The sequence below is a fragment of the Panthera uncia genome, chromosome F2 (genome assembly GCF_023721935.1).
Source record: "Panthera uncia isolate 11264 chromosome F2, Puncia_PCG_1.0, whole genome shotgun sequence".
Classification (NCBI taxonomy): Eukaryota; Metazoa; Chordata; class Mammalia; order Carnivora; family Felidae; genus Panthera; species Panthera uncia.
Window position 1 is genome coordinate 68,457,849 of NC_064812.1, and position 25,903 is coordinate 68,483,751.

Below are 25,903 nucleotides of genomic sequence, written 5' to 3' on the forward strand. Positions count from 1 at the left end.
ACACCCATAAGGATAATATACAATGACAGGATAATGAAGAGGAAAAAAAAAAAAAAAAAGACTTGGATTTCTTTGGAACACATAGTCTCTTGTCTCTTTTTATCAATACTATGGAAAAGATGAGGATTTTGTACCAAAGAACTTCAAAAATCATTGAAGGAAAGTAGTAGTCATACACACAATGTATAAAATCTAATTGAGGCGTTCATTATTTATATTCTGTAAATAAAATTATTTTTTTTAAATTATATTGGTTTCCAAACTTAGTTTCTAAAGACCAAACATTCACCATTGCTAGAATAGGTCATAGTCTACAAAGCTATTTGCATCATAAATCACAAAACTTCAGAACTGCCAAGAACCTTAGACGTATTCTATACCAATCTCCTGGTAAGTGCACTAAAAGAAGGAAATGATTCGCTCAGGGTCAATCTACCAGTTAGAAATAACTTGAAGTCTGGTCTTTCTTTCAACTTCCAATTCTAAGACATTCCCTTTTAGGATTAATTCCATTCTGATTACAGAGGTGTCAGATATATCCAATGTTTTAAAATGACACTCAACTATCTACATCCCTACGTGTGTTCTATGTAAGGGGGTGGGGAGGAGTATTTGGATAGGCAAGTGGGGTGGCAGGAAGGGATGGGGAACTCATCAGTGTTATGAACTCCACACGTACATCTTCCTTGCATATTGTTTTACAAAAATAGTTTATATTTAGTCCCAAACGGTAACTCAAATTATAGAGTAGACAGATTCTGAACTTAGTGCAGTATACATAAACTGTATTTAAACTGCCACTACCACACGTAGGTGATATTAGTTCTACTTCTCACTACTGCACCAAGAGGAATGAGAAAAGAATACACCTCAAGATCATGCTATCACCAAGTACTGTAATTAGAAAGCTAGTGACTTTGAGTTGGCCAGTTAACTTCTGACTGCAAGAATATTTGGGTTCCAGGGTGCCTGGGTGGCTCAGCTGGGTAAGAGTCTGACTCTTGGTTTCTGCTCAGGTCATGACCTCACAGTTTGTGAGTGCAAGCCCCACATCGGGATTTGCGCGGACAGTGTGGAGACTGCTTGGTATTCTCCCGCTCTCCCTCTCTCTCTACCCTTCACTGCTCACGCTCTCTGTCTCAAAATAAACTTAAAAAAAAACCAAACAGGATATTTTAGTTTCTAAACTAGACTTACAAAATCTAGTATCACTAAGCAAGATAAAGCCAGGCTGGTAAGAATTAGGGTCCCAACAACAAACGAGTAGCCTCGAATATAAATATGCTGATGAAATGCCAACGCTCCCTTTAGGAAATGACTGGTAAAAAGGAGGTTCCAAATGATGCCACAGTGTGGGACACCTGGGGATTCCGTAAAATTGTGCCCTCTTCACAGGCCAACAGTGCATCTGGAAAGTTTTAACAGCACAAAACTAAACTCTTTGGTTTCCCCCATCAGGACAAGTACCTTAGATAAAGAGCCCGGCCAATAATCAATGCACCATCCACATTCATCACAGATCGTATCTACACAAGCTCTATCCATCCCAAAGGATAACACGCAGACTGTTAGAAAAGCATTCCTTGGAACCAAGGATGGGGGATTAGGGTTATTAGACAGCTGGTACCACTACTTGCTCCCATTACCTGAAAACAAATAGGCCTCTTTCTCTTTTGCTCTAAGTTTAGTACTAAGAGCATGTAATTCAATAAGCTCACTGGAGCAGATCAAGATTAGGATAAACTGTTACCCTCTCTCTAATTCCCCCACTTAATTTAAATGGCCAACTAAAACGAGTGATACAATCTATTTGTACTCGAGAGACGTGTCAATCAGGAAACCCACAATAGGACGGACAAAAATGTTGTTTTCTGGCAAGCAATATATATTTTTGAAGATAAAATGGAAAAAACACAGATATGAGTGAACAATTTTTATTGAAACCCTCAAAGATTAAAGAGGACCAAATGGTGAGTTTGGGTACCATAACAGAAAATCTCACCTAACTGTACCATCATTCACAGGAATGAACAAACCCAAACACGACAAAATTCAAATTCTCATGTAATTGCTACAAGTGAATGTAAATGAACTAATCATTTTATCATAACCTTTCTTTAATCATACGAAAAAGAAGGGAATTTACATGGCATAACAAAAGATATGCAAAACTTAATGAAAACACAATTCTCTTAATTTCTCAAACTTATTTTTATAGGATGCAGAATGCACTTGAAATGATTAAATGACTTAAGCTGATTCTTTTTTATTGCAAACTGTTTTAACATCAGCTTAACCCCCATGCATGGTATTCAAAAAGAACACAGCTTTTGAATTAGAAAGATCACTCGAGTTAAAATGAGGAATTAAGTATTGAAATTAGGAAAAGGCTGGGGTTTCTTCTGAAAGGAATCTTCAAGTACCAATATGTATAGAGAAAGAATACTAATTTTGGTTACATTTTCCCCCTTACTGTTAAATATACAAACTATAATACCTTTCAAAATAAAATACCCACGTAAGATAACTTTAATAAGAAACATTCAAACCAGATTTTGGAAAAATCGGAAGCAAGAAACTGACTGGGCCAATAATGTCTTAATTTGTGATTATTCAAACATTTGATGATGTGTCTCCTGCTGCAGAGCCCAGGTTCTCTCCCTTTTGGTCCCTACAGTTAAGAAATAGTTAGTTGTGCTATTGAGACAATCTGTGATCATGTCATTCAGAGAAAAACCTTTTTGCCATCCACTGACAGACCAAGGAGGAAGAGAAGGTAGGTGCTCTGAAGAAAACAATTACCAATTTTGAAAAGACAAAAGTGTTGTTGTTGTTGTCGTTTTTCCAAAGGAACGCTGCACCCATTTCACTTCGTATTAGAAATCCAGGTTAAAGGCACTGGGATGTACTCCTCACCTTGAATAGACTCCTCGATTACATCTGACAGCTGCGTCTGCTACTGCAATCAGCCTGCTCGCTGAGTGAGTGACACTTCTTACATAGAAACCTAATGTAAATTAAACAAGTTTGAATCCACTTATAATGTAACTAGTTTTATAAAAATATTCAGAGTTGCTAATAAAGCACCAAGAAAAAGAGAACCTCAGAGAGAGGACTCAGACCCTTTCTACAAGGTCACCCCTTTACAGTTTTGTCTAATAGGACCTCCAGAGTGACAACAGTCAGCTTTGACACATCCTATCTATATAATCTTAGGGATACAGAACATTGCTGTGGTGACTATACCCAAATGCCAATTTTCAGTATAAATAGTTAAGAGACGTGTTACGAGATTTCATGGCTTACTCTTAAAAAGGTAAAATAGGTGCAATTTTCCTTTAAGAAAGTCTTTTATTCTGTAACATACCACTAATATTTTGATGTTCCCTTCAGTAAACACTGATATAACTACACTGGGACTACGAAAGAACTGTGAAGTAGCTACGATTATCTACAAATACTGTATTTTTTTCACTTGAATACAGTATTTGTACCTTTAAGAAAACATTGTACAAAAAAATTATATAAATGAAAGCCTCAAAGAAATATCTGTCACTAGATTTTTGAACTAAAGTGACCAAAGACCACTGTAAATGAACACATTTCTAAACATGATGTAAACATAAATGGAGTAATGCAAAACATCAAGGTATTCAAATCTACTATATTGCTATTTTCACCCTTAATGTATCTTTCTACATAGTTTCCTCCTTTTGGAACAGTAATATAAGGGGCAGTACATTATCTTCATAACCTTATGCCATCAAATCAGTTAATACAGATGCTTGACACGTTTAATTGTACAAAATCAATTTGTTTCAAGTTACAAAATTAATGTTGATATGTAATTAATGAAAAAAATAAGATGTTAAAAAGATAACTATAAGAATACCCAGATATATGCTGTATTCCCATTTATATAGATCTGATCAATAAAACATCAACACATTCACTTAGATACTGATTTAATCCATGGATCAAGGCCATATTTTCCAAGTATTTTAAGGATGCCAGGACACTGCAAAAGCTGGAGAAAAGAGTTGAGGAACAGTATATGCTTGCTAAACAAGAACTATTGTTTATTTAGCTAGTGAATACCTAGAATAATAAATTTTTACTTCATGATCGCAATCAGGCTCGCAAACACCCAGAAATAGGAATTAAGGGTTTTAAATGTAGTTATAAAGGTCATAAAAAGTCTGATTAGACTGAGGTACATTTACTCAAAATTTTGAGATTCATTAAGTGGTAGCAAACAAAATAATTCCTCAGACAAATGCACATTTTTCAGTATACATATTATTGGGGGAAGGAGGGGAGAAGAATGTGCATTAACTGGTGAAGTCCACCCAGCTGCATATCAATATTCTGTTACACCAAACGGTTTGAAGACAAGGGAAATGTTCTAATATAATTTCAGATTATGATTCATTTGGCTAAAATAGAGCTTAAGGTTGCTTTGCCATATTAAAAGTTTACTACAATAATTTTTCACATAAACATTTAGACTTGAACTCCAGGACTAAATATGGCATGATTATTTTGCTTTTAATCTGTCAAATAGCTAAAAATTGACAATTTAAAAACTACAACAAAGAAAAAGTTGAAGCAGTGTGACTCTTACATCATTGAACCACTTCTAATGGTTAACTGTTAGTATTTAACAAATTCAAAGAGTTAATGAATCCTTGCATTCATTCAGTCTTCTGTGCCTTAGCTAGGATGCATAATTACAAAAGACAGCAGATACTGGTAAAAGCTTCAGGACAGAAAGTGCTTGACGAAGTTACAGTTCTCAAGTGTGTTTGGTGAGAGTATAAGGGCAGATGCGCTGATGAAAACCATTACAAGAAGAGTCAATTCTGTGTTAGAGTTCAGAGATGTCACCTTAAGCAGAAAAAAAGCTTTAATAACGTCTTCTTTGACTTATTAGGCATTTCCAGAGTCTACATCATTAGTGTTGTAATTCTAACAGGACATCTTCATACGGTTATTGTTTGTTTCTATTTCTCTCCTGAAAGAAAAGCACAGAGAATTTTAATAAAATACTATCATTATTTAAAGACTGAAATTATTTGTACTATAATAAAAAGTTATGCAAATACTAATTTGAGTAATTAAAAAAGATTTACTACCTATGCATACTATTGAGGGAGGATTACCACAAAACATTTTAAAACAAAGAATTTCAAACAAAAGACCTATATCAAGACAGCATGACCTTCTCCACGCCCTATTTTCCCGTGAGATTTTAAGGTGAGAATATGAACATCTTTCTAGCCTTTTCATGGAGTTTTTAATGGTGAGGTATTAAGGTCTAAAAGGCCTCTGTGGCAATTTGAACTATTGGCTAGGTAGGGTTATGAGGAAAAGAGATGCATTAAAATGCACTAAAATTGGATTAAATTAAGAATTTAGTGTTAATTAAAAAATACCTTGATTCACAAACTTCCTCTATATCATATTCTCATATTCATCATATTGTACTTTTTCATATCAAGAAATCTTTTTTTTTTTTTTAACGTTTATTTATTTTTGAGACAGAGAAAGACAGAGCATGAACGGGGGAGGGTCAGAGAGAGGGAGGAGACACAGAATCTGAAGCAGGCTCCAGGCTCCGAGCTGTCAGCACAGAACCCGACACGGGCTCGAACTCACGGACCGTGAGATCATGACCTAAGCCGAAGTCAGATGCTTAACCGACTGAGTCACCCAGGAGCCCCTAGAAATCTTAATATTTATTAATCATCATTATTAATTCCATTAAGAAGTTGGAAATCCCTTGAACAAAAGTTAAACTGCGTTATGTTTTCATTTTGTTTACTATCCCAATATATATCTGCAGTACTTCTGTCTGTGAAATAAAGAATGACTGGCATTGTGCATGCCTGTTAAATGTACGCATCATGTAGTTTGCACCACCTTGTAACTCAGTTCTCAAATTTTAGCATTAGAATAATCTGTAAAACTTCTGGAAACAGACTACTGGGCCCCTAATGTGTGAAGGTGAACCTATGAGTTTGTAGTTCTAACAGGTTCACAGGTGATCCAGACACTGCTGGTCCAGAGAACACACTGTGAAAAAGACCTGTTTAGTTTAAACACATTATAAAACTTTTTTGTTTTCACTACTCCCATTTTCCATGGGTAATACATGCTCTATAATAAATATGAATATTCTTGGCAAATGGTCAATTAGTTTCCAATCCTGTGACACCATCAGAAAACTGTATTTTAAATTCCAAAGAGAACTCTGTAAGTTATCTGTTACTAAATTCCTTTCTTTTTGACTTTAATATATTTCTAGAACTTAAATAACAGTATTTCATACAGAAAGCTAATAAAATAAATGCCCTCCTGTATGGTAACTACAAATAAAATCATTTCATACACACATTTCCAGTGGGATATTCTAAAAGTAAATAAAACTTTTGGGGTGCCTGGGTGGCTCAGTCAGTTAAGCGTCCAACTTTGGCTCAGGTCACGAGTCGTGGGTTTGAGCTCTGCTCGGGCTCTGTGCTGACAGCTCAGAGCTTGCAGCCTGCCTCTCTCTCTGCCCCTCCCCTGCTCTCACTCTGTTTCTGTCTCTCAAAAATAAATAAAAATGTTAAAAATAAATAAAGTAATTAAATAAAACAAAACGAAAGCACAGAGCTAGCTAAATCCAACAATATGAAGAAAAAAAAAAGGGACAAAAAAGAGAATATGGTACCAGGAAGTGTCGTCTGATTGTATACAATCCCTAAAGCTTTTTAAAAAACATCCTAATTGGGGCGCCTGGGTGGCTCAGTCGGTTAAGTGTCCAACTTCAGCTCAGGTCATGATCTCACAGTTCCTGAGTTCGAGCCCCACACTGGGCTCTGTGCTGACAGCTCAGAGCCTGGAGCCTGCTTTGGATTCTGTGTCTCCCTCTCTCTCTGCCCCTCACCTGCTTGCTCGCTTGCTTTTTCTCTCTCTCTCAAAAATAAATAAAACATTAAAAAAATAAAATAAATAAAAAACAGCCTAATCATAAAGTTCAGTTCTAAACTAAAGAAAACAAATAGATTTGTGTGAAAAATTTTGAAGCCTGCTTTAATTAGCCAGATATAAAAACTACAGAAATTTATCAACTCCATGAAGAACCTTCAAACTACAGACAAAAAAAAAAGTCACTATTTAAGGATAAGTTAGACAAAGGGAAATTTAATTCAAGGGAGATGATCAGCTATAGCAATAAGGATCGTGTGTTATTTAAAATAGAAGTCAGAGATACTATTTCAGTTTCAACTGTAATCAACTATGCACTTTAGCTGAATCAAATTTAAAATATACAAATTACATACGTATTACAAGATAGCTATGTATGTAATGCGTAACTTCTAACTCAGTGGCCAGGAAAAGAGGAAAATAAAAAAAAAAAACCACATACATCAATACAACAGGACAGAAGGGTTGAGGGGAGAGCCTGAATGAACTAGATTTAATTAGAAAGTACAAACTAAGACAGCAGAAATATACATTTATAATCAAGCATCAAAAACTCTGTTCTTCAATGAAAATATAAATAACAGTTCAGATTTTTCAAAAATCCAGTTATATATGATTTACAAGAAAACAACCTAAAACATAAGGTCACAAAGTTAAAAGTAATGAAAAGACATATGACAACACAAACCAAATAAAGACTGATACAACTATATTAGTACCAGACAAAACTCATTTGAAGGCAAAAACCACTGTTGGGAGACAAAACGGTCACTCGATACTAAATAACAGATATTTTTAAAATAAGCTGCAATAACATTAAACTAAAAAAACAACTTTACATATATTAAAAGTTGTCAGAATTATAAAGAAAATTTGACAGGTTTGTCATTATAGCAAGAGAATTCAACACATTTCTCTAAGTAACTGGTAAAGCACATATATTAGTAAAAATACAGAGTGAATATACATGCTACAGAAAACCAAACCAATTATAGGGTACACATAGAACAACCACAGAAGGGGACTACATGCTAGACCAGAAAGCAAATCTCAATAAATACCATGGTCTATGTCATGCACCATCACATTTTCTGACATCAGTTTTAGGAGCAAAACAGATTAACAAAAAACCTTAACCACATCTGGAAATTCTAAAACCACTTCTAAAAAATCTCCAAAAAAAATCATGATGGAAATTCAAAAATTTTTACATGAGTACAATAATGAAAATGCTTAGTCTAAGTCCCAACAAACACTTAGAAATTTACACATGTAGAACTTTAAAAAAAAGAGAAAGTCTGAAAAGTAATGAGCTCATCATCCAACTCAATCTGTTAGGAAATGAGTAATAAGCCCCCAAAAGTAGAAGGAATAAAATAGGATAGCAGCAGAAAATAATGAAACAGAAAACAAGAATAAAGAGAACCAGAGAATAAAAATTGGGTGTTTGGAGGGGGAAATCTATTAGTGTTTGGGAGAAAAAAAAACTACCAAGAGAAAAAATCTCTGGAAAGACTGATTTAAAAAGAAGATACATTAATAGCAAAAGACTGATACAACTAAAAAATAAAAATATCATTAATGCCAATATGAAAAAAAGGCTTAAGACAAAACAACCTCCTAAAAGTACAATTTATATACATACAATTTACCAAACTAAACTCAAGAATAAGTAGAAAACCTGAAGAGACTTGTAAAAAGGACTTTAATCAACAATTAAAAATCCACCCCCAAAAAAACCCACCAGTCTCACATGTTAAGTGTGTGTGTGTAATTACACCCCAACATGGGGCTTGAACTCACAACCCCAAGATCAAGAGCCACATGCTCTTCTGACTGAGCCAGTCAGGTGCCTCCAAGCTCACATAGTTTTGGATGTGCATTTCATTAACTGTCCCAGAACAGATAACTCTAAACTTACACCAACTATTCCAGAGACTAGAAAAAGGGGGAATATTTCCTGACATATTTTGAGGTTGGCAATACTTTGATACTAACAGTATCAGGAGAAGCATGAAAAAACTGTCTCCCGAGGATCTCCTAAGGGCTGTTTTGCTGGTAATAGACTGTAGGGGAGCAAAGGTGAGAACAGGAAAGCCAGAAAGGCTAGCACAGTAATAATCCAGTACGATAACAGCTCTTAGGCAGGGCTGGAAGATGCAGAGCTAGTGAAGAGCTTGGATTCCAGATACATTTTGAAAGCAGAGCCGACAAGTTACTTACTGATAGACTGATTAGACGTGAAGTGAGAAAGAGAAGTTTCACAAATGAGTCCAGCATCGTTGGCCTCAACAACTGGAAGGGCAGTGGTGCCCTATACAGAGATAGAGAAGGTTTGGGGCAGGCAAACAGCGTTATATTAAATTTAAGATGCTTATTAGACAACTGTGAGAAGATGTCAAACAGGCAACTGGATACATGAGTTTGGAGATAAGAGGAAAGGTCCAGGGTGGGTATACAAATTTGGAAGTCCTTAGCATGGAAAAAATTCCACCAACAAAACTCAGGTCTTCCTGAATATGGTCAACACCACCTCGGCTTTAAGACAACAAAACAAAACAACCACATTTACATTAACAAGATCTAGAACTGCACCTGACACTGTTAATATTAAACAAATACTTGAATATAATGAGATATCTATGGGCATGCTATCAGCCATAGACCACTAGAAAAATGAGGCTAAGTAATGCCGAGCTATCAGTGATAGCTGGATAGAGGGAGAAAGGAAACCCAAATCATTCAAAGGAAGCCATGGTCCAGTACACCTACAGGACTATGTCTTTAGTGATAGTTCAGAAGAAGGCACTTAAACATATACACTCTTTAGGACACAATCCCAAAGTGACTCACAGAATTTTTATTTTTAATGATTGACAATTCAAAAAATAAGTTGTAGAGGAACGGCTTCTCCTCTCCTTTTCCATTAACAGAGCTAGGCCTCAAACAGGCAGATTCAGAGATTAGAGGGCTTTTGAGTCTGGTATAGGGCTTCTTCCCCACCTTGAAGTGAGTAGACACTGGAGACCAACATATGATCCTAAGGTCAAGATCCACAAGTTGGCATGTGGAGATGAGCTCCAGGAAGAAGTTTACTTGCCAACCCATGTCTTTTTGTTAAACCATGAGTTTCACAGATGAGCTAAGACTTCTCTACCTAGGAAACAGCTTGAAAACAAAATTTTCTTCAGTTTTCTGAGAGAGGCCAACAGCTTGCCTTTATACCTTAGAGATAAATGACTTACTTCCTGTTAATCACTGGTAGGTTTATCACTATAAGCAATATTTCAGTAACCAGACCTGAGGTTAAAAAAGCCACAAGGGAAAAAGTAAATGTGTATCTAAGATGCCACACCATCCAAAAAGTAAATGCGAAAAAGCACTAGGAACACAAGTAGAGTAACACAGAACTGCAAAAGGAACCAGTGAATACCTGGAAGGAAAAAAAAAGAAAAAGCAGGCAGGCACTTGAGACCCAAATGCAAAAAGACAAACACCTTTGTTTACGTTAAAAATCTAATTTTCAAACTGAATATTTCAGTAGATGAATTAAAGGGGAAAATGGTCACAGCCTCATTTAGAAAGTAGAGTATTAAGTCTAAGAAATATCTCAAATTACAAATCAGAAAAAAAGAGCTGGAAATCACAAAGAAAAAAAAAATTAGAGAACTGTAGGGATCTAAGACAAAAGGAATATTCTAGAAGTAAGAAAAAGAACAAACACAAGAGCTGAATAAATAAAAAATTTCACGAATTCTTTAATACTCTTTCCTGCATGAGGTGGAGCTTGCTTTTCCTTCTTTAAAGTGTGGACTGCAAATGTCCATCAACTGATGAACAGATAAAGATGTCACACACACACACAAACACACACACAATGGGATATTAGTCATCAAAAAATAAAATTTTTGTACATTTTGTACATGTACATTCTACATGGAGCTAGAATGTATTATGGTAAGCAAAATAAGTCAAAGAAAGACAAAGATATGATTTCACTCTTATGTGGATTTTAAAAAATAAAACCGATGAACATATGGGAAGGAGGGGGAAAAGAGAAGAGCAGTAAACAAACAAGAGACTCTTAACTATAAAATAGAACAACTAAGGGTTGATGAAGGTAGGTAGGTGGGAGATGGCTAGATGGACGATGGGCATTAAGGAGGGCACCTGTGATGAGCACTGTGTGTTGTATATAAGTGAGGAATCACGTTAATTCTACTCCTGAAACCCATACTGCACTGTATGTTAACTAAAATTTAAATTAAAAAAATAAAGTGTGGGGCTAGACATACTGACTTGCTTCTAAGAACACCGTATGCAAAAGGAGAAAAGGGACATTTACATTAGAGAAACCTAGCAGATACAACCTTAACCAATCAAAATTAATATCACAGTAAGTTACATACGATCAGATGAGAAGGACGTATCACTTACGTAGTACTCTTCCCATAAACTCAGTCTAATCATGGCAAAGCATTAGGCAAACCAACATTGAAAGACACCTTATAAAGCACCTGACCAGTAACGTCTTCAAAAGTGTTAAAGCCATGAAAGACACAGAAACTGTCATAGCTTAGAGAAGATTAAGGAGACATAAAAACTGAATACAAAACTGGTTTTCCAGATCTTGAACAGAAAAACTGGGAAAAGTGGGGAAATCTGGAAAAACATATGTTTGGATAAACATACTATGATTATGTAACATGTCAATATTAGGAGAAACTACATACAGAGAAACATCCTATATTATCTCTGTAACATTTCTGTAAATCTAAAAATTACTTCCAAATAAATGTTTAAAAAATCAGAGTGAGAAGTTAGAAAAACACAACTCCCAAATACATTAAGTATCATATTGGTGCAGTAATATGAAATACATAGATATTCCACAGAGTACTGTTGATTTTAATGGTTGCCCAGCTTCTCTTTTTATTGTTTACGAGAGGGTTAAATTCTGCCCCAAAGTTAAAACCAGTGAATTATCAGACTTAAATAAAAAAGAGGGACACGTTCCAAAAAAAGACAAGATTTTAGATGTACAATGACTGTAGTTAAAATATGTAATAGATTCAATTCTTCAGAAGGAAAATTAATTATTTACCAGAGTTAAAATCTACTCAGACTGGTTTACACAACTGAAAAATTTCACACTAGAGAGTAGAACAAGGGCAATAACAGATGGATAAAAGCCCCAGCTGTTCAAAAGCCTGTACATTTGTCCAGATCCATAAAAGTATTTTAATACTGAGATAAGCTTCTGACCTGCACTGTCCCAAAAACATGATCGATCATTTTGCAGTAGGAAAGCAAAACACAAAAAATGTAAAGGAAATAGATCAATTCTGTACTGTAAAATAAAATCAAAATTAAAAAAAAATCATCAAGGGAAAAGAGAATGATTATGCTTTGGAGGCTCTGTTCTACAAAGCCAAATCTTCGATTTTTTTAATGTTTCCATGTACGTGAGACTTAACATTCTTGATCCCCTGCATGATCACACTACAATAAAAAACTGCTTTAAGAGATTCCAGTGCCCAAGTTTGCATTTATAAAATAAAGAAATATTTCAGGTTTGAAAAAAAAGAACAGATGCAGTCTAATAATTTATTATCAATTTATCCGTACCAACCAAAGATCAAGTAATCTCAAAGTGTACTATAAAATGAAAGAGTTAGGAGTAAGTTCAAATAGTGAAAAGTGGTGGACAACAGTCATAGCATACGTTAGTTTAGGTCCAAATGAGAGTAAGAATATGATTCTAAGAAGCCTTAGAACTAACTCATGTGTTTGAACTGTGATTTAGTTTCAGCAAAATAACATCACTCACTACACTAACTTTTTTGTTTATGTGTAGTCTTATTTTGGTTTTAGAGTTTTCACTTAATTTCACATTTAAGCCACACTACATTAAAATTAAAATCACACACAAAAAAGAAGCATAAGAAAAAATAAAATGGTCTCTATTTACAGACACTGTGACTGTCAGCCAGAAAATCCTAAGGATGTTCTATTAGAACTCCTAGAACTAATAGATGAATTTACAAAGGTCAGAAGATACAAAATATTTCTATAAACCAGCAACAAACAACTGAAAAGTAAAACTGAAATTACCAATTACATTAAAAAAATACCAAAATTAAATTAAATATATATAAATAAATATATAATATATAAATATATATATAAATATAAATAATGTATAAACATATAAATAAATATATATATATATTTACACACACACACACACACACATAAAATAAATTCTTCAAGAGACATGTAGGTCCTCAATACTGAAAAATATAAAACTGAGAGAAATTAATTATGTTTGTCCAAGCAGATTAAATTCCATAAAGGAAGGGCTATTTATCTTTAGTGGCTTACTAGTAACCCTTGGTATATATCTGCTGGAATGAAAAAGGGATCCCAGTTAAGAAAAAACCATACAGGAACTAAATATATGGTGATATAGGTTGACCAGAATACAAGATGTAGATGTGTGCTAGTAGATTCCTCACACAAAATGGCTGATCTGGGGACCCAGGAACAGAGGGTCTTAAAGCCAAATAAAAGGAATCCACACACAATTCTCTTTTGGAATCAGAGTTTGGTCTGTTTACAATAAAATGAAAAAAATAAAATTAGTACATTCCAGACTTTTAATTCAAAAGTGGAATTGTTAACTAGTAGCTTTCTGTTACCTTAGTTATTTTATTATATATCCTATTATCTTTCCTCCATTCCCTTTTGTTATTTCAAATGCAAAACAGAACACATCAGTATTGAATATGTAATGTCTAAGAGTTGAAATGCCTTTCTATAAGTTCAAAGTTTTCTGTCAAGAGGCAGTGAAGTGAGTTTCACTCAGAAATTAGAGTGCAATATAGCAAGTCAATTTCTAAATTAAGAAATTGCACATACAATTTTTAAAATAAATCATTAAACTGGAAAGATAATTCAACAATTTAAGTTACTTCCTGAAACTTAAACAAGATAATTCGTATCACCTAAACACATATGTTCATGAAGTAATAATGTATTTGCTGCTGAAGAAAAGTAAGTGAAATACCCATCAAATTTAATGATGACTGTTCATACTGTAATAGGTATGAAAGAAGTATCTCCCAAAGATCTAGCATGAACCCAGTGAGCTATAGATAGTTCATTTACTAAACTTCTAAAATTCTTAACCAGCACCGGAACAAAATACAGCCACTATTAACTCTCCTATGGCGCAAGAACCTTAATCTGAGAAAAAAATAAAAACAAATCAGTACCCTAAAATGTTAATCAGAGCACGTCGTTTCCCCAACTCTGGCTTACAAAGACTATTTACCAAGTGCAAAACATAGTATTACTACACTTAAAACTGTATCATCTTGACTATACAAAAATACCACTCAATGTTTTATCAGAGAATTACTTAAATACGTAATATAAAAAGTTTATAGTATTGGGGTGACTGGCTGGCTCTGTCAGTAGACACATGAATCTTAATTTCAGGGTCATGAATTCAAGCCCCACGTTGGGCATGGAGCCTAATTAAAAATTTAAAAAAAAGCTTATGGTATCCACTGTGACACATCTTGTGCCAAAAACTATTTTCCAAAGAAATATTATTCTTCAAATTTTATAGTAAAGATGAAAGGAAAAGCAAAATTTTGTTTCTGTTAATCATAATCAACTCACTCAGTATAAAAGAAGTCCATCCATAAAAAAGTTTACCAAAAGGTAGATGAGAACAGACTTCGACTAATTCTTGATCTTAAAGAACTATAATTTGATTAATGGGAAAGCATTAAACTAAATGTTCTACTTGAGAAAAAGATGTATAGAACTGTCAGAGAAATGTTCACTGTTGTCACAACAGGTAGTGTTACTGTTGAAGTGACTTCTTATATATTAACAAAAAATTTGGTTACTTTGAGAAAGACTATCATCTCATCTCAGAATCAAAAGTATTCCCATTATGAAAAATATTATTGGAGGTACTAAAATTTGCTCTTTCAAAATAACTAACAATATACAATGGTATACATGAGCAAAATGCATAGAAGATTCTAGAAATTAAAACAATTTAATAGGGATTTTATTATCATTATGTCTTGCTTGTTTTGGCATAAACTGCGGGTCTTCATCTGTTTCTGAGAGAACAGGTAAATAAATGCATTATTTAGGAAGTCACCTCAAAGTTACAGGCAATTGAAAACTCTAATTTCTACAGGGAACCTAAAACTAAAAATTTTACTTGGGATTAGGTTTCCTGATAAGGATTTATAATCAAAGAATATCTAGTAGGATCTGAATGACTCACATTCAAGTACAGCAGAAGTAATATTTCAATAAAAAGATTATCTAAATAGTCAAAAGTAGATTCTACTGCTGTGCAGATTACTCATATTTATCTGTACAAATATACTCAGAACACTATTAGTTCTTTGTTTTCTTTCTCTTATTTTGCAATTAAACTAGCTTTATCATTAGAAGTAATATATACAAATAGCAAGTTCAAGTAAAAAGTAAGCTCCTGTACCCACCTCTAGCCCCTTCTAAGTTCCTCCTAATGGGTCGCCACTATAACTTTAAGTAGCATACTAACACATAAATTTCTTGTTCTTTCAATGCGAACACTATCAATTCCCATTGTATATGACAGGTAATGTATTACAGTGGACGTGTTATATTCTCCTTCTCTTCCCCCCGCCTTACACTAGAAGCCACACTATTTTTAGTTTTAGTGATTGTCTTTATGACTTTAAATAATATGCTTGAGGCACAATTGCTTGATATATCATCTTTAAACAATCATCTGTTACCTTCAGATGAGAAAAACAGTGCATTTATTTACCCTTCCTCAATTCTTTCTCTCCTTCTATTCCATCTCATAACATTTTGTTCTAACTATAATTAAATTGTCCATTTCTACAAATGGGAAAAACAATCAGCAGCATTTATTATGTAACTTGAATAACTGAGTACAGAGTTCCTAAATAAAAAAGTACAGCAATTTAAACCAATAAATAAAAATTCAATGACATTCAAACTTTCCCAAAGGAAAGAGATTCTTCAAAGCATTTACTCCTTCAACAAATATTTAATCAGCTACTATGTGCCAGTCATTAGGTGCTAGGGATTCAGCAGAGAACAAAAGCAAGCCCTGCTCTCACAGAACTTATGTTCTGTGAACATGATTACTTAGAAACTTTTTATTTTCTTTTAGTTAGAATTTTATTTTCTTTTTAGCTTCCTTCACTTCTCCAAGGTCAGTGGTTCCCCACTGAGGGCTCATTTCATCTGTCAGGCTTTAAAGACCACAGTGGAGATGCTTATAGTCCTGAGATACACTACATACAATGAAGACCTGTCTGATACATAGAGTCTGCCCCTGCTGAGAGATACTTGTTCTAGTATAACCAGTTACCAGGTATTATCTTTCTTGAATACCTTTTTCATTCTGCTAAAAAACCTCTTCAGGTTACCTTCTCATGAAGGATATGCGGCTACTCTTGTACACCTGAAATCTTCTTTAGTTTGCGTTTCCCCTTCACTGATATAATGGGACACTGACCTTAAGAATATAATTCTATATACCCCATTCCCCTCCACTCTAAGAGTTTCCATAGGAGTATCCAGAGTTGTAGATGGAAAAATTCTGATAGTCTGATTCTCCTTCCCTTGTAGAAGGCAATTTGTCTTTTGCTCAGGAAGTTCAAGATTTTCTCTTTATCCTATCTTTAATTCTTTTCAATTGGAAATAATGCTGCTAGTCACTCAGCTTGAGCCCATTCCCACTGAAAACATACAACCTTTGGCTCTGGGCATTTTTCTCTAACCATTCTTCCCTTTGATGGTTTTTTTCCTATACTCTTTCAACACTCCTTTAGAAAGACAGTGGGCGTCCCCTCTTTCCATCACTTGTTTTTACCTTTTGTATTTTTCATCTCTATTACTCCACATATGGAAATTTCTTCGATTTGAAACCCCAGATTAACTAGCTCTAAAACACGAGCATTTATTTTACTACCTGCTTGCTTGCTGTATTGTTTTTATTTTGACATTCGTATTTCTCATTTCCAAAAACATTTTCTGGCTTTCTTTTCTTTTTACATACGAATCCTAAGAACAAAATAAATTTTGTTTTATATTTTAAATTATCTTCTGTTCCTGAATCCTTTTAGTGAGTTTGCCTTGGTTGTTCTGCCATTAAGCTTGACTTTAATAAAATATTTTGGTATCAAAAGTATGTGTTAAAATATTAAGAATGAAGAACGAGGCAAATACTATGATAATTAGCACGGATTTCTCTTCCAGTTTTAAGTTTCAGCAATATCCCTTAGTTTAAAAGAGACAGCATGACTTTCTAAGTATTATACAACCTGACAGGATGTCTAGCAGGCTCCTCCACTGAGTGCTTTGCTGGCAAGACAACCTGGGGAATTCCTCTGTTGTCAAAATAACCACAAACAAACAAACAAACAAACAAAAGTCAATTAAAGACCCAGTGATGAGAAGATGGACTTAGCTTCTTAAAATCCTTCTTTTATCATAAGTAGGCCTAAGAACTTAAATAAAAACATGAACACTAGAAAGAGAAATGAAAGTTACAGTAACCACAGACCCAAATGTAAAATTTAAAACTAGTAACTCCCTGAAAAAGCGTAAGAAAAAATCTTCCCAAACCAGGGAAAGGCAAAGATTTGAGGTCAGATTAGTATAAGCTTTCTAAAACTGTTCTTACTATTTAAAATTATTTTGGCTAATTCTATTTTGGCTATTTTAGCTTCTCTACCAGATCTTATACTAGAAAAAAGAAAAAAAATGGCAAAAAGGACACTGAGAATCAACTTATAATAGTATTGTGGTTATATACCCTTATCCTTAGGAAATAAACACTATACTTTTTGGGGGGTAAAGGGCCATGATATAGGGAACTTACTCTCAAATTGATGAAAAAAGCAAACAGGGAAGAACACTAATAGGTGAATCTGGATAAAAGGCATGTGTGTGTTTCACATATTATTCTTATTCTTCCAAATAAATTAAAAATTATGTCCAAATAAAAAGGAAAAAGATTCACACATACAGCTGCATGTAGCTATAGTTCAATCAATTCTACTCTATCATTATGGCACCAATATATTTTGGTTATTTTCCTGATGATAAACATTTAGGTTGTTCCCAGTCTTTTTACTATTATCTACATTCTTGTGTGTCTTCTGATGTATTTAGGAAGTTTCTCTTAGCTATGTATATGTGTGTGCATGCGTGTGTGTACACAAAGAACTGAACTATAAAATATATGAAATTTTGTTCAGCTTTACAAAAAAATGCAAAATTACTTCCCCACATGGCTGTTATCAATTTAATGGTCCTATCTCCAGCTGTAGAAGAGCTTTTGTTGATCTACAGTCTAATACCTGATACTATCAAATTTCTCAATTTCACCAAATAAACGGATATAAAAATTTTTTTCATTATACTCCTGATTTGTATTTCCCTAATAAGACTGAGTATCTTTTCATATACTTTTTAGCCATATTTGTTTCAATCTATCTTTTGCCCATTTTTCAACTGGGTTCATCTTTTTTCTTAAACTGATTCACAGGAGTTCTTTCTACATTCTTGATACTAACTAATCTTTGGTCATTTATGTCCAAATTCCTCCTAGGGCCTTACATGTCTTTCTACCCTCCTTAAAGCATCTTTTGATGAACAGATTTTTTTTTTTTTTTTAAGTAGACTCCATGCTCAACATGACGCTTGAACTCAGGACCCTGAGATCAAGAGTTGCATTCTCTGACTGGTGAGCCCCTTGATGAACAGATTTTAAACTGGTCAAATTTCATCAATCTTTTCTTTTATAATTAGTGCTATTCTGGGTCTTAAGAAACCCTACTTTACCCAAAGACTGAAGAATTTGCATCTGGGAAAATGTGACCTCCACATATCAGAAGCTTTGAAGAATTTCAGCAAAACACAAGACAGATGGGGTCATGTTAAAAGAGAACACTAAACAATGACTTGCAAATCCTTTTCTTTAACAAAGAAAATGGCCATAACAAGTAAAAAAAAAAAAATTCTAGCAAAACACCACTAATTTGTCCTTTTTGATGGAGCCAAGGAGGACCTACAACAGAGGGGGAACACATCCTTTATCACTGGGTTGCCAAGCGTATTTAAAAGCAGTTATGCTGGAAAGCTAAAGTGTAAGCACAACATTATCCAAGAGAAAATCTACAAATGAAAATTTACACATTCCTGCTAGACAAGGGATAACAGCACCAGGAAGAAAACTGGGCAAGGACACGTGATACCCCAAATGCAAAACAGTCAATAAACAGAGAAAACAGTTTCCCCGACATGGCTGTTTCAAACTCAAAGAAAAGTTAAATTTCACCCACTAGCATATTCATTGTACTGGCTCTCCCTTCTCACTCTTCACAGGCTGATGAATCATTTGACTGGTAAAGTTAACAATCAACAGGATTCTCCTGTCTCCACATTTGCAGCAGGAAGAGAATGTGAAACTAACACTAAACATTAAAAGGAAGAAAGGAAAAAAAAACAACAATAACCCTGTTTTGGAGCAAATACCTGACCTGGATGATCCTCTTCCAGGTTCAATGATGACAGAAAAAGGTCAAAATGAGTCTTAAAATATCCTTTCACAAAAAAGGATACTAATAAAACTACAATGAATCAAACTAAAAAGCTTCTGCACAGCGAAGGAAATCATCAACAAACTAAAAGGTAGCTTACTGAATGGGAAAAGAGATTTACAAATGACAGTTCCAATTAGGAGTTAAGGACATGAATGAACATTTTTCCAAAGACATGGCCAACAGACAAGAAAACATGCTCAATATCACTAATCAGTAGGGAAATGTAAATCAAAACCACAATGAAATCGCACCTGACACCTGTCAGAATGGCTAGCATCAAAACAAGAAATAACAAGTACTGGCGAGTGTTTAGAGAAAAGGGAAACATTGTGCAGCGTTTGGGCAAATGGGAATTGGTGTAGCCACTGTGGAAAACAGTATGGAGGTGCCTCAAAAAATTAAAAATAGAAACACCATACAATCCAGTAATCCCACTTCTGGGTATTTAACCAAAGAAAACAAAACCACTAATTTAAATATATATATAACACCCCTAGGTTTATTGCTGCAATATTTATAATAGCAAAATATGCAAGCAATGCCAAGTGTCTATCAATGGATGAATGGATGAAGAAAGATGTGGTGTATATACATACACGCACAATGGGACTTTACTTAGCCATTAAAAAAAAAATGAAATCTTGCCACATGTGGTAACATGGATGAACCTAGAAGGTATTATGTTAAGTGAAATAAGTCAGACAGAGAAAGACAAATACCATATGATTTCACTTATATGTGTAATCTAAAAATCAACAAAGTTGGGAGGGTGGGGAGGGGTATAAGAGGTGAAGAGGATTAAGAGGTACAAAATTCCAGTTATAAGTACAAAAGCACAGAACAAGGTATAGTGAATATGGTAATAACTCTGTATGCTGACAGTAACTATACTTACAGTGGTGAGCATTTTGTAATGTATGTAAATGTTGAATCACTAAGTTGTACACCTGAAAATAACACTGTATGTCAACTATACTTCAATTTAAAAAGAACTATACTGAGTCCAAATCACGGTTGCCAGAAGTTAGATATGGGGGAAGAATGTTAATATGAAGGGATAGTACAAGATAGCTTTCCCAGGATGATGATATTATTCTGTATCCTGATCATGGTGATAGTTATACAAATCTATAAGTGTGTTAAAATTCATGGAACTGTACTTCCTCAAAAAGTGAATTATACTATGTAATTTTTTTAAAACTTTTATCTTTTTTTAAAATATTTATTTTGATAGAGAGCACCAGCAAGGGACAGGAGAGAGAGAGAGAGGGAGACAGAATCTCAAGCAGGCTCCGTGCTATCAGCACAGAACCTGACACAGGACTTGAACTCATGAACACCGAGATCATGACCTGAAAAGAAATCAAGAGTCAGATGCTTAACCGACTGAGCCACTCAACTACCCCTAAAAAACTTTTTTAAAAAGGATATATACACAAAGTTATGGGACCTTTATTTACATTCTCCAAAAACTAGAAACAACTCAGAAGTGCTTTAAAGGATGAACAGATAAAAACACTATGGTGAATCCACACAGTGGAATGGTACTTAGTAATTAAAAGGAACAAAGAATTGATATATAAAACACTGATACACTGCAAAGATATCATGCTAAGTGAAAGAAATCTTAAAAGATTACACACTATGTAATTTCGTTTACATGACATTATGAAAAATGCCTTATAGAGACAGAGAATGGATTGATCAAAGGGGGAGGGAAGCACTTGACTACAAGTCAGCAAAAGGGAATTTACAAATTCACAATTTTACTGTAGGTAAATTTTAAAAAACTAAACAAGTTGAAAAGTATATGGAAGGGGCACCTAGGTAGCTCAGTCTGTTAAGTGTCCAACTCTTGGTTTCAGCTCAGGTCAAGATCTCACAGTTCATGGGACAGTGTGAAGCCTGCTTGGGATTCTCTCTTTCCCTCTCTCTGCCCCTCCCCCACTCACTCTCTCAAAATAAACAAACTGAAAAAAAATTATCAAATATGTCACATAAGGTTGAACAACAAAAAAAAGATTCAAAATAAACATGTCAAAGATGGATTATATACCATCAAAAGACTGGCAGTAAACTCTGAAACAATTTAAATGTAAAATTTTTAAGTTTAAAAATTAAGTTTAAATCACTGTGGTATATAGTGTATATGTGATTATAAAAACAATATGTAACTGTCATAAATAATTCCTGAGACAATTATATTAAAAAAAATAATAAACTAGGACTAAATTTGCAGACCGGGTAGGTAAGAAATGTGGAAGACATACAAGGGTGACCACCCCTTAGTGGTGGGAGAGAAAAAAAAATTGGTAAATATTTCCTTGCCATGCATCTTTTTCCCCTGAGCAATCTCATGCCACTTTCGTGGAATCAACTATTTAAGAAAAGAAAGCTCCCAAATGTGTGACTCTCACATCTAACTGCTTAATCACAGATTTCACAGTCCATATTTCTCAAAAACACCTTAAAATCAGCACCTCCTCAAAAAGAAACCTGCATCCTACTTTTCATACCCCAAATCAGTTCTACTGATCCACTATTGGTCATGGCAGTTACAGTATGACCATTTACTCACCTGCTGAGCTCAAAAGTTCAGAAGCTACTTTTGATCCTCCTTTTTCACTATTCTCCCACATTTAACCGGAATCACTAGCACCAGAATCACCTAAGGTATCTATTAAAAATGTACACCAGCAGGTCCTTTATGAAATACAGTTGTCCCTTGGACAACATGGGTTTAAACTGTGTGCATTGGCATATATGTAGATTTTTCTGTTAAATACAGTACTGTAAATGTACTTTATCTTCCTGATGATTTTAATACCATGTTTTCTCTCACTTACTCGACTGTTAAGACTACAGTATATAATTCATGTAAGATACAAAATGTGTGTTAATCGACTGTTTATGTTATCAGCAAGGTGGCTTCCTGTAAACAGCAGGCTATCAGTGGTTAAGTTTTGGGTGAGTCAAAAGTTACACACAAATTTCCAACTATGGAAATTGGGGGGTGGGGGGGGCACCCCTGACCTGCACATTTGTTCAAGGGCCATCCATAGATCAGATTTTCCTACAGCGGAAGAATCGCTGCATTCCAAGAAGCATCCCAATAATTTAAGCAGCTTAAGGTTTGCAAACTACTGTTCTAGAATTATTATTTCAATATTATTCACCAGTGAGGAACGTTCGCTCAAATAGTTCCCTTGTCTGCAAAGATTAAGAAGCCACAGATATTTAAGTTCACACATAGAAACAAATTACTGACATTTTCTACGTAAGAGCTTTCCATAGTAACCAACATAATTTATTAGAAGAGCTTCTAACTTGGGGGACCTGGGTGGCTCAGTCAGTTGAGCATCCAACTCTTGACTTCAGCCCAGGTCATGATCCCAGGGTTGTGAGATTGAGCCCTGCATCGGGCTCCATGCTAAGTGTGGAGCCTGCTTAAGACTCTTTCAACCTTGGCCCCTCTCCCCTGCTTGCATGCTCTTCCCGTATCTCTTTCTCTACCAGTCAATATTTTAAAAAACCTTCTAGTAACTTTACCCTTGCGGCATTTGAAAAGAAATTTGAATGTACCGTCTATGGAAAAATCTGCTAGTTGTCTACTATATCCATTCTCTCTTTTCCTCCTAAAAACAGGACCCCAATTTTCTTCTGCGGTTTGGAACAGAAAACATTCCCCAGCTGTCTTGCCTTTGTGCCCCGTGACCAAATTCTGGCCTACATGACGCAAGCAAAAAGAGTGCATAACTTCAGGAAAGTCTCACGAGTTTCAGAGAGGGTCAATAACAGAATAAGAAATCAAATTCTTCAATCAAAATCTCAAAGTCCATGCATTCCCAACTCTAAACTGCCTTCCCAAAGTCAGATCCTTCCTATACTTTATACAAGTGCTTAATTTAAATGTACAAATTATGAAAATGTTTCAGGAAGGGAGTGCCTGGGTAGCTCAGTTGGTTAAGGGTCTGACACTTGATTTTGGCTCAGATCATTAACAGATCATGGTTGGTGAATCTCAGCCCCCTGACCGGGCTCTGCGCCACCAGTGTGTGGAGCCTGCTTGAGATTCTTTCTCTCCCTCTCTCTCTGTCCCTCCCCATCCCCTGCTTGCTCACGAGCTCTCTCTCAAATATTTTAAAAAATGGTTCAGGAAGGAGTTTCGGGGAAAAAAAATCTGTTTTCTCACAAATACAAAATAAATTATATTCAAACATTTATTTAAAAGCTGTTTCAAAATCCTAAGCACGTTTTTGCCTAAAACTAATGTTTAAAATTAGTGATTAGAGTCCCTCACCAGTTCCTAAATTTGCTTAGTTATAAATGCAGAACTTACTAGGCTTTGATGAATACAACTCAATGACCTTTATCCCCTGAATATAAAGAACAGGCAAATTCAGAGTAAGGATGACACTTAGGAAGGAAAGAGAAAAGGATTTAATGTGCCTCTGAGGCCCTCAAGGGAGTTTGCAGAGTTCTGTTTCTTAAGCTAAGTGGTTGGTTTCCTTCAGAATAAAGTTCCTAAACTCAAAATGTAATATTAAAAGGCATTAAAGAACACCCATCCATATGTACCCCCCCAAGAAAAAGACCCTACATACAAAAACCACTGTACTCTTACCCTACGCATGGCTTCCTCCTCTTCTTGACGCTTTTCATAATGTGCAAAGTCATCAAAGATTGAGGTGGTATGCTTGAAAGTAGCAATTATTTTAAGCACTTGCTTAGCTTTTTCTAGGGGTACCTCTTGAGTGTCCCTTGAATTGGTAACTGGTTTGTTGTCATTATTTTCTAAGCGAATATGCCGTAACTGGTTATTGGGAACATCTTTGACAAAGATCCATTTAACTTCAAATTTGCCCTTCCACTTATCCTGAGACCAGACACCAGCATATGCATTATAGTCCACAACAGACTTCATTTCAGCCACTCCACAAAAATGTCCACTGCCATTCACACTGAAGAGTAAATAGAGTGGGCCTTTCCCATTCAGGGAACGGTAAGCTGCATCCAAACGCTTATTACCATGCTCAGTACTACACCAGATAGAGTACTTAATGGATCGGTGTATGTCATCCTCAGAATAGCTTTTAATTATAAACACACGTCCATTCTTCAGGTTCCAGTCAAAGTCTTTGGGATTATAATTGTTTATGGCCTTTAGCTTTTCCAGCACTGGATGCACTTCTACACTAGAAGGTGAAGCACTGACAGGAACAACACCTAAACCAAAGTTTTCACCGCCCACTCCATTGTTCTGGTTGAATCCAGCTCCCCTATTCCGAGGAGCTACCCAGCGATTCTGCAGCTGTTGCTGTTGGGGCTGCACTTGGTGAGGCTGGGCCTGTGGCTGAGGTCCTTGTTGCTGCTGTGGTTGTGGTGGCTGAGGCTGCTGTTGAGGCAGTTGGCTTTGCACCAATGTTGGTGGTTGAATTAATGGCTGAGGCTGCTGGATTATAGTTTGAGGAGGCAGAACTGGTTGGGTTGGTGGAGCCTTTACCACTGACCCCTTTTCATCCCAAGTTCCAATATTCATGTTGTGTTTTATAGGAGGTGGTGGCACAGCAGAACCCCCAATTCCCACATTGCCCTTGGGTTTAAGTTTCGGTTGAGGTTTGGCAGGCTTTCTGGCAATGGCAGCCCATGAGGTCGGTTTAGGCGCTGCACTGCTAACTGGGGGCACACTATTGGTTGCAATGCTAGTCATACCACTGCTGCTCAAGGCTGTACCTACAGTTTTTGTCACTGCAGCTGTCAGGTCACCACCAATTTTCAGTCCAGTCATGCCTTGCTCAATACTGCTAATGCCAGGCACCTTACTCAAAGTATCATTGCCAAATCCAGCCTGTCCATCCGTAATAGCTCTCCCAAGAGAACTAGGTGGATAGCCATAACTGCTACTATAAGCAGAACTTTGTGTTGATTGTCCCTGAGATCCACTTGTCCCCCATGTAGAGAAATCAGCATTACCAGGAAAAAAGTTAAATCCATGTTGACCAAGAAATGGAGGGGTATTTCCTAATGCCCCAGGTTGACTAAACACACCATCTGGTATATAATGATGTTCTCCATTACTCATTTGTCCATAGGTTGTCAGATACGGCATAGGTTGGTCTCCAGCCGTGGACCATGCTGCTTCCCCAAGAGAATATGGAAATCCAATGGATGGAGCATAGTAACTAGGCATGTATGGATCTGACATTGGTGGATAGCTGTTACTCTGGAAGACAAAAGATCATAATCAGGAGCGAAGTATCCTCTTAAGACCA

At 35.5% G+C, this 25,903-nt stretch overlaps 1 protein-coding gene across 5 annotated transcripts in view; it reads right to left on the minus strand.

Annotated features, from left to right (window-relative positions):
- Positions 1–1,920: 1,920 nt before the first annotated feature.
- YTHDF3 (YTH N6-methyladenosine RNA binding protein F3) overlaps positions 1,921–25,903 on the minus strand; it is a 40,013-nt gene continuing 16,030 nt past the window's right edge. For 3 of the 5 annotated variants that reach the window (XM_049633344.1, XM_049633345.1, XM_049633347.1), the window contains 3 exons: positions 24,256–25,854; positions 17,346–17,411; positions 1,921–5,014 (listed from right to left, as the gene is read on the minus strand). In XM_049633344.1, the coding sequence (XP_049489301.1) occupies positions 17,358–17,411; positions 24,256–25,854 (1,653 nt within the window). In that variant the 3' untranslated portion in view covers positions 1,921–5,014; positions 17,346–17,357. The remainder of the gene's footprint in view (positions 5,015–17,345; positions 17,412–24,255; positions 25,855–25,903) is intronic. The other 2 variants (XR_007458502.1, XM_049633346.1) reach the window with 2 other exon arrangements.